Raw genomic sequence first — 14,335 nt, forward strand, 5'->3', positions numbered from 1 at the left:
GTACAAATATGATAGCGAATGTGCTAAGAAATATGCATCAGATAGACATGGAATGACAACTGTCTTGAAGAGTTTTCTGGCATTTTTTCATGAATTGACATGACATTTAAAGATATGATAGATGTTACAGTGGGGAAGAAAATCTTTTGGTTCACCCTTACTGAAGTGAATAAACACCATAGTGGAAAAATTGCTAGTAATAAATACTGATATTATCAGACAGTTATTGCCTCAGCAGCTGAAATAAAGTAACACTAGGAAATGCCATGTGTGTTCTCATCCAAAATAGGATAGAAAGTTTGTCCCACACAACAAAGAAAATAGTTTTCTTTGTGTATTATTTGTCTTAACTTTTACCTTCTCAATGTTCTAATGTGTGCTCAAGCCTCAGAGCCTGCTCTCTGAAACAGGTGTTGGAGCTTTCTCAGGAGCTAGCAGTAATTTGTCTTTGAAGCCTTCCATAAAACTAGTTGGAGAGATTTTCTGTGTCTTTTCTTTCTCATCGCTTCACACAAAGCAACAATAAGGAGACTGACTGAGTTTGATGATAGGCAGTGATGCTGAAAGCTTGTTGAGTCCTTTGGGCAGTGTTTTGTATCCCAGTGCTACATGATGAGGGACATGATGCCATGAGTATGGCCAAGAGAAGAACGTGATGGCTGCAGTGACTCTGAGCAGACAGGGTAGGAGGCATCAAATCTGCGGAATTGTACAAGCTTTATGTGAATGATGAAGCTGGAGGGAAGTATGAGTGGAGTGCACAGTAGGAAACTCAGGGTGAATAGAAAGCTGGGAGATGCATGGTGTGTATCTCACTGTGTCTGCCCAGGGAGTTAAAACAGCTGTGCTGTAGGCTGGAGGTCTCCTGCCACAGGGATTAAACAAGGGAGATCCCACAGGATGGCACATGCAGCGGCTGAATGGTGCTTTGGGAGGTGACGTAAATCCAGATACAGAAAAGCACAGAGAAAAGTTTCTCCACACTGAATGCTGCTAAGAAACAGAGGCCAGTGTTGTACTGAAATGCTATATATGCCAACAGATAAATGAACCAAAAGAGAGGTGATAATATTAAGAATAGTTATTGAGCAGAGCTATATTTACAGAGGACCTCAGCCAGGCCCAGGTTAGCAATAGACATGTTGTTTACTGTTCAGGCACTGGTCTGACAGGCTCAGCCTGTCCCCTGGCTAAGAGCAGGTCCATTCCAGGCCAAGCCTAGCAAAAGAAAAAAATATATCAAAATTAGCCAAAACAAAAATTACTGGTTGTATATATTTATTTTTACAAAATAATTACATTTTGCTGTAGTATATAACTGAGTACAGTCATTGAGCTTAGCATATGTGGTCATCTGAAATACTTGACTTATAACAAAGAGAACTTTTTTCCTATAAATAATATAAAAAAGTTATATCTGAAACACATAGTCACTCTTTGAGTTAAAATATAAATCCAGATAGACCAAAGACAGCATGAAACATAAAGCACCCTCCTCTAATGCATTAAGCAAGTGGAGTTTTTTTCTAAGACAGAAGAGTGATACCAAGGTGTTCACTCCATCTCCTGCACGTAGCTGTTAAGTTTTACATCTCTTTGATGACTATACCTAAAAATACTGATTCTATGAATATTTTAATTTATTCTTTAAATTCTCAAAATGCTGTTAACTTTTATCATTATAATTGCTATCTATTTGCTATAATGTCCACTTTTCTAGAGCCATATTTTTTTATAGAGCAAATTCTTAACAGGAAAAATGAATAATTAAACGTTACTCCAATTCCAGAGATGCTTTGTGTCCAGAGGAAAAAAAAATGTGTGCTCTAAGAGAAAAAAAAAATTGGTTGCTGTGTATTGTGTCTTGCTTAGTGGTGTTAGAATGATGGAATCCAAGTAAGAATTTCATTCTCCTATTCCTGAAGACACTCCTTCAGAATAACCATAAAATACTTCTATGAAGGTGTTGAAGACATAGAAAATTCATATGGCTTCCATGGAGGTCTGATGTTTTTGTTGAAGAGAAATCCATTGAAAATTACCAAGTGTAAAGACTTCTAGACCAAAGTGTTTCGAGCTGATAACTGTTGAAGGCTTGGAGAGGATGAGAAAGAAGCATGATACGTGTTTGCTCTGTTCCTTCTCCTCTGTAGGCATCTGCTTGGGAACACTACTGGAGACAGGATTTGGGGCCAGATGGAAACAGCCACAGCCACTCCCTCCCCTTTATTACCCTTCATATTTCTGAAACAATTGAAGCAAGGACTCTAGAAATCCTTAACTAAACCAGCAGCAGGTCTAATCTTGTGTATTTAATGAGGCAAGAGTCCAGTTTGGATAAAAAAATAGGTTGCAATCATATAATTAAAAATGGAATGTTATATGCAAGGAAGAAGTATTAGAATCATGCAGACTATCTCAGTACCTCTAATTTGAATTCAAGGTTTTGCACCTGTAATACTTTGTTTGGATGTGGATCCTGATGATTCATCTTTTAGGCTTGTGTGAGTCAACTGGAAAAGAAAATAATTCCATGTGGACATCACACAAGTGCTGGGCAACCAAATAGAAAGCAAACTGGCTTTTCAGTTGGGTGGGTATCTAGAAACCCTGTGTAGTGGATTTTAATGAATTATTTCTGCATGGAGTTGGGAAGAGAAGCAGCAGGCACACAAATGGCAGGCAGCATTGCATGGTGTGAGCTGCACACAAGCTCGCACTGACTTTCTTCTTTCCCTTGACCTGCTACCATCTGAAAGTACCTTCTGCTGGCCAGTACCACCACTGTGACATCTGCTCATAAAAACCAGTATGTGGATCACACTCTCCCTGAGACTTGGCACAGCAGGAGGACTTGAGGAATCTCTCTGAGGTGCATGGGGAGCAAGACAATGTATCTAGGGTTTTTGGAGGACCCTGCAAAGGAACTGTCCCTCTTACCGTCACTCCACAGAGTGGCCTGAGGCATTTTACCAGGGAATGCCAAGGACTTGTGGGTTGTTCTCATGCTGGGAAAGGGAGGTTTGTTGTTTGCAGCAACCAGTACAACTGGGAAGCATTTCAGCTTCCCTTAGAGGATTTCCCAGGGTATCCTCCAGGGTAGAAGTAAACTGGCCAGTATCATGTTCCTCACCTCTCTGCCCTTGTTGTCACAAGGACTGTTCACAAAGTCCATAATTCACAAGTCCATAATTCACAAAGTCTGTGAGTTATAGAGGAAAGCTGCTGCATAAACTCATCACATCATTTTGGGCCTGAAACAGCAGCCTGCCCCATATCATCCTCTCCACCCAGGGAGTAGCTACAAGAGAAAAACTCTTCTGTATCGAGGGAAGTGACCTCTCCTTGTATTTCTTAGTCACACTTTTACATCCCACAACATTAATTAGTATCAAGTTGATCAGAAGCCTAGAAATGAGCATTTTAACAAAGCAAGCTCTATACTGGACATTATTTTCCTGAATAACTCCTTGTCTTGACAGCACAGCAAAATTACATCCTTATTGCCCAGAGATAACCAAGAGATAGTTGCTGTTCTGAAGTGCCTGTAGTGCAAATGTGAAAGCACAACACTGGAGGCAAAATAATACAACTCTCATTTTATAGGTAGGAAAGAAAAAGAATGGCACAGAAAAATTAGATGCCAATACTGCATTAAAATAGAACCCACATCTCAAAACTCCATAGCTAGTACTTGACCTGCAAGACAGCCTTTCCTGTTCTGCACCACTAAAGAGTGCCTAAACCATCTGATCTGCACAGTGGTATTTCAATCTCTTCCACAGCTGCAAATAATTTTTAAATATGCAAGCTGGTGGAGAATCACATCCTTGTTGTGCAACATTGTCACATTTTCCCTGTCTTGGGGTTTTGGGTTTTTTTAATCATGGAATCATGTGGGTATTAGTTCCCCTTGTACTGCAGCCTGTCTGCACAGAGAACAGTCACCAGGTGCTATGATAAAGAAGGAACATCCTAAGTTATTTTTATCTGTCCACTGGGAAATATTAATAATCTTTCAACTGTTAGATATTCATTCTTGTTTGTCCTTCTGGATGTTCATCTCATGCTGAGTGTTAATTTTGTTGCTCTGTGAACTGATCTATGGACCATTGTCCAAAATCTGAAACATTTGGACGCATGGCCAGGTGAAAAGGGGTAAGAAGATAGAAGTCCTAGAGCACCTCTTCAGCTCACAAGCATCCCAATTGCCCCGCTGCATATTATTGCCTCTGCAGATCTACTGCCCTGGCTGCATGCATGGTGGTCCTTAACCCAAGCCTGTTGTTAATAATCTGGATATGTTTAAGCACTGTAAATCATATGCCTTATCTCACCTGAATCACTCTGAGAGAACTGGGTTACATGTGGTTACTGCAGAAGCATGTGTTGAAGGTGCTTCCTACAATGTTGCCCCTCTCTCTGGTTCTCTGTGTGATTATTGTAAAGGGTTTTGAGGTAGAGAACAGCTTTAAAGGAAAGTCTGGGGTTGTTTTGGTGGGGGCTAGATCTACCCTAGTATTTAAGTTTATAGCATTCATCAGGGTTGACAAATTGCCCGATAGTCCCCCAGCCCTCAGTAGCTGTGTGCACACACATGACACATGTATGTGCACATCATACTCACTTTTCCCCCTGGCCCTCCCTCACAAGGTGTCCCTCACAAGGTGTCCACAGACCTCCTTGCCCTCTCCTGCACTCCCCATCAATGATGGGATGCAGCTCAGCTCATGTGTCATTGCAGCAGCATAGTAGATCTGTGTCCTAAGAGAGAAGCAGACTCCACTCATCTACTGCCAAAACCAGTAGAGGTGACAAGCCTGGGACTGGAGTTTCAAAGACAAAAACTGGGTCAGGGAAGAGGCTGTCATAGATAAAGGTTTTGATGGAGTGAGGGACTCAGGAAGACGTAGGAGTAACCTCTTCCTTCTCCCAAATCTTCTACAATGACACATTGAAACACTTTAATGTAAGGAGGAAGGGGCACGTGTAGAAGGAACATTTATCGTTCTGAGATCTCTTTTGAATTCCCATCCAATCCTCTGTCTAAACCTACAATCTTTCTTATTCCAGGACTGGCAATCTTTCAACAAAGGAGGGGTGGGTTGTATTTTTCTTTCCCCAGTTAGCTATTAAGTGTGCCAATGGAAACTTGGCGGGAAGCTGAAGATGCTGCTTTTGCTTGTGAAGGGAGGTCTCAGTTCCTGCTGAATTTGGAGCTCCATGGGGGCCAGAAGAAAATTTGTGTCTCTTTGGAAGTGCCACAGTGCTCTGACTGACAAAATCTGCCATATTCTGTGTTATCAAGCTCATCTGACTCCATCATATCTTTCCTACTGCCCACTGCACTCTGCAGCTTAGCTATAGTTGGGCAAGTGACCCTGGGAAGTAAACTCCACAAAATACCAGCTCCAGTACCCTGGCATACAACAGAGGGAGGCAGGCAGCTGGAAAAGGGTGGCTGGTGTGTAGCTCCAGTCATTCATTGTATGAGGCACCTTTCCTTTTTCTGTTTTTCCAAAATTTGTTGTTATAAAACAGAGAGGCCACACAGGGGATATATATTCTCCAAAGAAGAGATAAATACTAAGTATATGGCTGGGACAGCAAAGGTTGGGACTGACTTTCTCATAGACTCCTTGAATATCTAAACCTACAGGAATGCTGAAATTTTGGGGATAAGCCTGCCCCACCCTTCATAATTAGGGCAAAAGCCCTCTGTGAGTTGGCAACATCCCTGTGTTGCCAGATACTCCTATGTGTCAAGTACTGAATTGTCCAAGGACCCAGAGACATCTCAGTGTCAGTGGAAATTATGCAACATATACTTTGAAAACAAATTCTGAAGTTTAACAACAGATTAATTAGGCCATTTAACACATACTTAAATATCTTGCTAGATCAAAGTTACACCCAATGTGCTTGGCTATGTATGGGGACTTATTGTCATACGTGGACTTCTTCCTCTGTTTCCCCCAGGGAGCAGCTCTTTTGCGCACTTAAACAAACTGGAAACAGTTGAAATTAAATCCCAGTGTGTAACATGAATCCTGTGTTTTGTGGGTTTGACTTTTAAAAATGTGAACGCACACAGGCCCTGATGACTTCAATAGCATTTATGGGTGCTCGGTGCTTTTATAAATGTCACACTATTTATAACACATTTCTGTGTCCTTTTTTTATATTCTCTGTTGGCCTATCTGTTTTTCACTGTGATATCTTTGATTGGTATAGTCACATCAAGATGTAGCATGTTTTTGAATAATTGAGAAAATACAAATTTGAAAAAAAAAAACCCAAATAAAAGTTATCTTTATTCTAGTCCATGTTTTTCCATTGCTCAACCATTAAAGATAACAATGCCACTTCACCTTTGCTTTTTACATCCTATGAAAAATACTTTAGTTTTGCAGTGCTTTATTAAATGTTCCACATCCAATTATTTGTCCCTAGAGTTTCCCCCCTAAGCTTTAGAAAATTGTTTCGGCTATATCCAAACTCATGCCAACTTCCTGGCTTCTTGGCCGCAAGCCATCAGTGAGAGCTCTGCTAAGAACCACTTTGAGGCTCTCCTTGAACCTCTTCTTCTTGCTGCTTCCTACAAAGAAGTAAACCAGGGGATTGATGCTGCTGTTAACGGTGGAGAGAACAATGGTGACGTGGTTCTGCTGGCTGAGCAAAGATGACCAGTGGTGGTAATTCAGAAGATACAACAGCCTCATAGGCATGGCAAAGATGAGGAAGACAATGACTGTGGCCACAATGATGATGTAGAGCTTTGACGAATGAGGTCGCAGGGAGTTACGGCGAATCCTGATAACCAAGATCAGGCTGGAGAGAATCATTAGAGGAATGAAGATCATGAAAGTCAGGATCCATGTGAAGATGAGCAGTGCTTGGCAATGGTTGCCATCGTCGAATTGTTCCTTGGTTGAATCATCCTTGCATGTTAAATATTCGGCTACTGTCATGAAAAAAGACAGAGTCCACAGAATGGCACACACAATTGCCGACTGGTGCTGTGACCGGTGGCAGCGGTACCAGATGGGGTAAACAATAGACAGACACCTCTCAATACTGATGGCTGTCAGGAGATAGAGACCAGTATTATAGCCAAGAAGGAAGACAATAGATAGTGTGGTGGTTACATAATAGTAAAAACCATATGCGAATCCAAAACCAGCAATGTACTCAATTGACAGAATAAATGTACAAAGCAGTAAGGAGATATCAGCAATGGACAAGTGTGTGATGTACGCAGTGAATGGGTTTCTTTTGATCTGGAAGCAGAGGCACCAGAGGACAATTCCATTTTCACAAAAACCCAGGAAGGAGATGATCATAATTACCCAAAGTGGGGTCAATATCTCCCAGACCCTTTCCTGTGTAGAAATGTTTCTGTGCATTGAGATGTTCTCTGTGCCTTCGCTGGGATGAAACGTTATGTTTGACTCATCCATGGGGAAAGCTCAAGTTTGGATAGCACAGCTCTTCCTTCTGTAAATATGTATAAAAATACACTGTGAGCATTGTGTGCTCCTCCCCTCCCCCTTTTCCTTCTGTTTTGTGGACCCTCAACTTCTGGCCATACATGAAGGCCTTGAAAAAAGGCACACCAGCTTTGATATACTGATGCTAGCTAAAACCCAGTTGGAACTGCTCTTGGCAATGTTAAAGATTACTAAGCCCATCATGCTAGCAGAAATCCTGAGCTGCCTTCTTCAAGGGGCTCAGCCTGTCAGTGCTAAACCACAGCTAAAGAGATTCTCTTAAAGAGCTCTTGGACAAGCAATGTCCCCATCACACTGCACAATTTCATTGTATAGTCCTGACAAATGGCATTGGTAGCTCTTGTTAGTGCCCTAGATTGTTCCCAGAAAGGTCTCTTTAGTTCCTGTTGAAGTTAATGGCATTCATTTTAAGTTAAACTCATGCATTTCAAGTGAACTTGGCTCATAGGCTTTTTGGTTTAAAAAAAAAAAAAAACATTGATACCAACAATACCAACATCAGTTTTCCAGAAAGGGATTTAATTAAGTAAAAATAATTTTTAGTTATTCAGCATTGTATTTCCTCCAAGTACAGAGGTGGAGGGAAGGCAAAATGGCACTGTTTGGAGAGAGCAATTTCTTACCTGCTTTAAGTGCCATTTATCACAGCATAACATAATTTAAACATGTTCACACACTCTGAACACTTAACATGACTGCAGGTGTCTTGAAAACATTATAAATCTAACCCATCACAAGGAGAAGCTGTTTGTCACATCGTGTTCATCATCATCACCACAATCTGTTCAGGCTCCCTGCCATTGTTATAATGGTTTTAACTGTTGTTTTGCTGAGCTATGGGGTAACTTCTCCTTTTGTATGTCTCCTTTTATCTCATAACAAAGCATTGGTAGCATTGGCTTCTGCTGATTTTCATACAAATATTTCATACCCCATGCTCTGTTAACTTCCCAGCTGCCCTGTGATGATACACAGCCACATTCAGGACACTTTTGGATTTACTTATGTTAACAGGGACTAACTGTTGACAATAAGCTTACCTAGCTGACTTGGTTCATCCATATAAGTTACCTTGTTCATTAACATAACATAATGAGAATTTACCCAGACCATCAAGTATTTAAGAACATCAAATGCAAGGTCAAGAAGTTTTACTGGAGCAGTGATTATTTAAAGAGAGCCATTCACCCCAGTCATAGTTTTTCTCTCATGAGCCTTGCATTTCCTGGTATTAAAACAGCTCCTTTGGACAAGGATATCACAGTCTAAGAATGAGCATTCTGTAAACAACCCGGGAAGCCTGAGGCCTTGTTGGCATTTAAACCTGTGCAAAAACATTAATGGTGATCCCATCTGTATGCTGACCATGCAACCACCTGAGACAGTTGAAGGCAACAAACTACATAGCTGGAGAAGTGGTAGGGGAGAGTGAATTCAACAAGTAAATGCAGTGACCAGAATGAGTGGCAAGCCTCCCAAAAGCAGTGCTCTGCAAAAACTGCAGAGGAAAGGTGCTCAAACAGTGTGCTGCTGGAAGTACAGTAAAGGCTCACAGAAAAAAAGGAGAGGAGAAGCTATCTTCTGCAAGAGTTAAAACAAATAGGAAAGGGAAAAGAGAATTAAAATACTCAAGTATGAAAAAGCGACAGAGTATGGAAATATCCAAGCAAGTTCTTGATTTGTATTACTGTAGGAAAGGAGTTTTCTCTCTGGAGAGTAAAACAAAGAGGAAAAAGTTCTCGACTTACTAAGGTCATTCCCACATGACAGCATTCAGAGATGAGGATGGAAAGAATCCTCTTCTTCCAGATACATCCATGGTTTGTCCAGATTTTCCTGAGGCTGTTGAAGAACTTCCTTGAAGAAGCTGAAGTTCACCTTCTCCAACCATTTGCCTCTGGTAAGAGGGGGAGCAAATAGTGACCCTGACCATGACTCAAAAAGAAGAGTGCAATCCTCCCATTGCTCCAAAAGTCTGAGGCATGCCAAATAAAGGGTCCCAGGCTCATCATCTGAGGCTGAGCTTCAAATGGCATCACTCAGTAGCTGGCAACTCATCTAGCTGAAAGCCTGGGATTTAACTCTTGTGGGAACTGAAGGGCAGTATATGGAAAGTTGTCCTGAGCTGCTACAATACCAAGAGACCTAGTTTAAACAAACAAACATGAAGGGAGTAGAAAATCTATTTGGGGATGTTAAGATCCAAAGAAAAAAAATCTCAATTTAGAACTGTGCCATCACATGCCATCTAAAAAAAAAGTCAATTTGCAAATTTGTTTCATATTTTTTGATACGAGAAAACAAGAAAGTGAGAAGGACAAAGAGAAAGTGAAAAAAAAAAAGAAAGGAAAGGAAAGGAAAGGAAAGGAAAGGAAAGGAAAGGAAAGGAAAGGAAAGGATCACAGAGCAAAGAATATAGCCCATCATTATGTTAGTCTCATACATCCATTCCTCTAGGTAAAATCTATATCTTGAGATTATTCTAAAACAACCCAACCAAACACAAAAATCTTTTAATGAGATGTAAACAGTCTCCCCTGAAAAGTTCAAACAAAACTAGGAGCTTGAACAGTCTCCTGAGGATACCCCCTGGTTTTGCCCCAAGTATTAGGTTGTTTTTACATTCAGATATTAACAGAACAAACATTCTTAGCCAAATAAGGAGAGAGTTTGCTTGGTCTTCTCCTTTAAATGTTTCACTTAAACTACCAAATCCCCAAATGGGAAGAGCAACTAACTAATGTGAGAAATAAATGACCCCAAAGGGAGGGTCAGAATAAAGTTAGGAAGGGAACAGAGTGAAATAAAACAACTTCTAACTGGTTTTGTTGGCTTAAGTTGTAACCTACCTTGCATTCAACACCTATGGTACCAAAAATTTCCAGCTACCTATGAAAAAGGAAAGAACCTGCTCCTTTCTCCAAAAAGGAAATATGCATACAATGAGAGAGTCATTACAGGAATATGTTAACATGTCGAGATTGACCAGGTACTTGTGTTTGCAGCCCACTGCAGTCCAAAGTTGGAAAAGCTTCCCAGTCTCCAAGAGGCAGGTGGTTTGTGAGACCTCCCTCAGGCACACAGCACCTCCCTCATGACTGATCCCTGCAGCACCATCAGTCACCATCCACACAGCCAAGGCACCAGAGTGAAACCTGGTCTTGGGAGAATGGGTCACAAATACACCTTATCCTTGGTGATTTTGGGAGTAAGAGGAAGGTCAAATAGCAGTCTTTATATCAGATGCTGCCCAGAGTTGGAGCAGCTATTTCTGAATCAGTTTAAGTATTCAGATATGACAAGGGGGCTACAATAGCACAATGTGGAACTTGAACTGATTTTGGGACTAGAAATTAATACTGACAGTAAAGATATGTGGGGCAGTATGGAAACTCTTGTAATTTTGATCTAAACTGAATATACAGCAAGATGTCACATGAATGCTAATTTATTCTAAAATCTTTCTCTCTGACACTAACTTGGTGGGACAGATGCAGTGGATGTAAACTGAATCGACTAACATTTGAAAGTATGTAGGAAGCTAGTAGTGTTACCTTTTATCATTTTTCTTAGAGTCTTTGAATAATTTAATGTTCTCCCATCTCCAATTCCTGGAAGCAGAAGGCAACCTGTAAAGAACTCCCAATTCATTCATTAAACACAACCCAACAACCTAGGATTTATTAACCAGATTAGGGGGGTTTATGTAGTAGGTACAGGTGCCAGTGTATAAAAAAAGCCTCTGTGTACCCAGGAGTCAGATCTCCCACTTTATACTTACATGAGCCATAACCAAAATGCCTCAGGGATGAGCTTTGTAGCACTTTCAGGAAGTGCAGTTTTTCTTGATGGTCACTCAGTCATTACCACTTTCCAGCTGAAATTCATTCCTTAATTATTCAGCTCTAACAAAGGTTAGGAGTTAGGATTATATTTCAGAGTGTAGAACACTGAAGGTCTGGGTGCAAACCACAAACAGAGAGCTGAAGGACACACTGAGAAACAGGGTTTGTAAGAGAGCCAAAAACTAAACAGGAGGCTTTAGGGTGCAAACAGAGGACTATGGGACACACTGAGAGCAAGCTGGAGAAATACTTTTTACGAGGGCATGTAATGATAGGACAAAGCGAAATGGCTTTGAACTGAAAGAGAGTGGGTTTAGATCAGATATTAGGACAACATTCTTTACTGTGAGGGTGGTGAGGCACTGGAATGACTTTCCCAGAGAAGCTGTGGATGCCCCATGCCTGGAAGTGTTCCAGACTAGGTTGGCCAGGGCTCTGAGCAACCTGATCTACTGGAAGGTGTCCCTCCCCATGGCAGGGAGATGGGAACTGGATGATCTTTAAAGTCCCTTCCGACACAAACCATTCTGTGACTCTACAAAATGCCTGGATCCTAAGAGTTTTAGGACCCCTTAAGTCTCACAGAGACTGGAAGAATCATGATGACTTATGGATACTCCTCAGTAGGTGATGTGAGAGTGTCATTAAAGTAGGAGTTAGCTGTGGGGCAAACTTAAGAATTAAGGTTACCCTAACCCAAAATTCACCACAGAACTTGCTGGACATCTTTTATCCTACTCATACCAGCCATGATCCTAGCATATACCAGTTCCCTATAGGGTGGTAACTGAAGGATTGTGTTTGATAGGCCACAGGCGTGAAAGCTGGCTTGAGTGTTGCTTTCTGCAAAACAAGGGGAAAATACATGTCACCAGCAAGCTTTGAAGCCAACACGGGTCATCTATTAATAGCTAAAAGTAAGGTCATGGTAGGAGTTTAAGTTCTAGAAAACATAGGACAAAGATGACCGAATTGGTGTAAGGCTGAAGACTCCTTGGTGGCTGCTCAGTTGCTGTAAGGCCAGTTGCAAAATCCTATTAGTGGCAATCACAGAATTGTGTTTTCATGAGAACAGTATGGAATAGCAGACTCAAAATCAAGGATTCCTGCTTAATCCTGTAACCCTACTGAGAAATTTTGACAGCTAAAGTTGGTAGAGGTGAATTAATCATATTATTTTGTGGGTGGTTTAGATCCACCACATTATGTTTATGAAAATGGATTAGGGCCTGAAATCCAAGTGTGCTGTGGGAAACAGGGAAGAACCTTACCCGAAGAAAGAATAAAGCATATAGTGAGAGATGGGGCAGTTTATAGTTGGTGGTGGGACCATACAGGCTCCTAAAATAGTTTGGCAAGGCTGTTTTCAGATTACTTGTCTATTCTTTGTCAGAGATATTTTTGAATGATTCATGAATTTTAGGTTCTGCTCTGAAAATGCTGATGAGAAAAGGGTAATTAATAGCAGAAAAAATATGGGGCCAGGTGAGCCCCAAGCTGGTGTGCAGATCTCTGGAAGCAAAGTGAGGTGTCTGACCCATTACTCTGGTGGTGTTGCCCAGGCTGGTGGAAGGTTAGAGGACTTGTTTACGTGTTAACTTTATGGACTGACTATCTCATGAGCAAGGGAGGATTTGGAGATGTTCCTGCTCCTGACTAGAGCCACACCTTCTTTTTTCTGACCTGCACAGCTCTGGGTGGCAAGCCAGGGCTCAGCACTCAGGGGTGATGCCAGCAGCAGCCGGAGCAGAGCTCCAGCTTGGCAGCCACGGGGCGGGGTGTGTGTTGCTCACCAACGTGTCTGCTGAATTTTGGGGGGACACAGCTGGCTCCAGTCCCCACAACCAGAGGAAATGGGTCCATTTTCCATTTTCCCATTGGGGGAAATCGGCCAATTTGTCTACAGAAGCTGTACAGACCTATTCACACAATAGCACATGTCCGTGTTTACCCACCTGGGTGGCAGCACACGTGGTGTTCTGGATCTGAGCTCATGCCTCTGTGTCACGTCACAGCTGGTGAGGAAGCAGCCAGAGTAAATTGCAGGGAGTTTCCCAAATCAGAGAGAATATCATCAGGAAGTGAGGTGCTCTTAGTGTTGCTGTGAGCTGGGGAAAATGAATACAAAATGACAAGGTTATTACTTTTTATAAAGGTTTCCTAATGCCCATCTTTATCCCCTATACCCTTGTGTTTCAGAGGCTCTCCAGCTGTCTGCAGACCTCCCTTCAGCCATAACATGAATAGCAGGTGGTTGTTCTTACCTTGAAGACAGTGGAGTCCATCCCCAGTGGAAATCTACCTTTGCTAAAATCATTCTCAGTCTCATTTCCCTCTTGTTCTGGTCACTGATGGCACAAATGCTTGCACCAAACCCAGACTCATCACACATCAAAACAGAAGATACACCGCATCTGTCTGCTGGCAGCCCCAACAGCAACCAAGCATGAGGGCCACCACTGCTATGCAGTGTAAGACAATACAGGGAACAGCGTTTTCTCTCTACATTTTCATTTTGTATATGGGAAACAATGCAGGACACCACTGGGGAGACAACAGGGTAAGAATGGCACTAATAACCTGGCGTATATGATTAGTATCGGCGGTTTAAACCTCTTTAGCTTTAGTTGTGCAAAGCAGAAGTTACACATTAGAAAATGTGACTGAGGCATGATAGAGATGAGTCAGAGCTTCCCATCATAAAATGTCGGAAGGAAAGCTCTGAATGCCAATTAACCAGTAGTGCATATAGAGTAAGACATTTGTATTATTGATCAAGGTAATGAAAGAAGGGTCTGATACCGTGGTGCTCTCTCTTTCAACTCATGTTTTTTCTGGATGTTCCCAGCAAGGTATGTCCAAATTCTTCTTGAAACAGTGTTGCTTGTCAGACTAAGTTATGTCTGTCAAGTGCCTGCCCTCGTAAGAAAGATTACCCTGAAATAATCTTTAATCTTGAATGTACTAAACTGTCTTTTG

The 14,335-nt window shown here is 41.6% G+C and overlaps 1 protein-coding gene across 1 annotated transcript; it reads right to left on the reverse strand.

Moving 5' to 3' along the window:
• Positions 1-6,459: 6,459 nt before the first annotated feature.
• Positions 6,460-13,641, reverse strand: MAS1 (MAS1 proto-oncogene, G protein-coupled receptor). The gene is made up of 3 exons (XM_041424035.1): positions 13,621-13,641; positions 7,350-7,428; positions 6,460-7,084 (listed from the first exon to the last, which is right to left on the reverse strand). Exons 1-3 carry the CDS (start codon positions 13,639-13,641, stop codon positions 6,471-6,473), a joined length of 714 nt encoding a protein of 237 aa, XP_041279969.1. The 3' UTR covers positions 6,460-6,470.
• Positions 13,642-14,335: the final 694 nt, after the last annotated feature.

The sequence above is a fragment of the Onychostruthus taczanowskii genome, unplaced genomic scaffold (genome assembly GCF_017590055.1).
Source record: "Onychostruthus taczanowskii isolate IOZ18803 unplaced genomic scaffold, ASM1759005v1 scaffold8, whole genome shotgun sequence".
In the NCBI taxonomy this organism is placed as follows: domain Eukaryota; kingdom Metazoa; phylum Chordata; class Aves; order Passeriformes; family Passeridae; genus Onychostruthus; species Onychostruthus taczanowskii.

Bases quoted from the DNA above. Each gene is read 5' to 3' on its own strand.
- MAS1 (XM_041424035.1), bottom strand. From the start codon at position 13,641: ATGGACTCCACTGTCTTCAAG. The intron at 7,429-13,620 runs GTAAGAACAACC...GTTTCATCCCAG, and splicing joins TGGACTCCACTGTCTTCAAG to CGAAGGCACAGAGAACATCT. The intron at 7,085-7,349 runs GTAATTATGATC...ATCTCCTGACAG, and splicing joins AGATATTGACCCCACTTTGG to CCATCAGTATTGAGAGGTGT.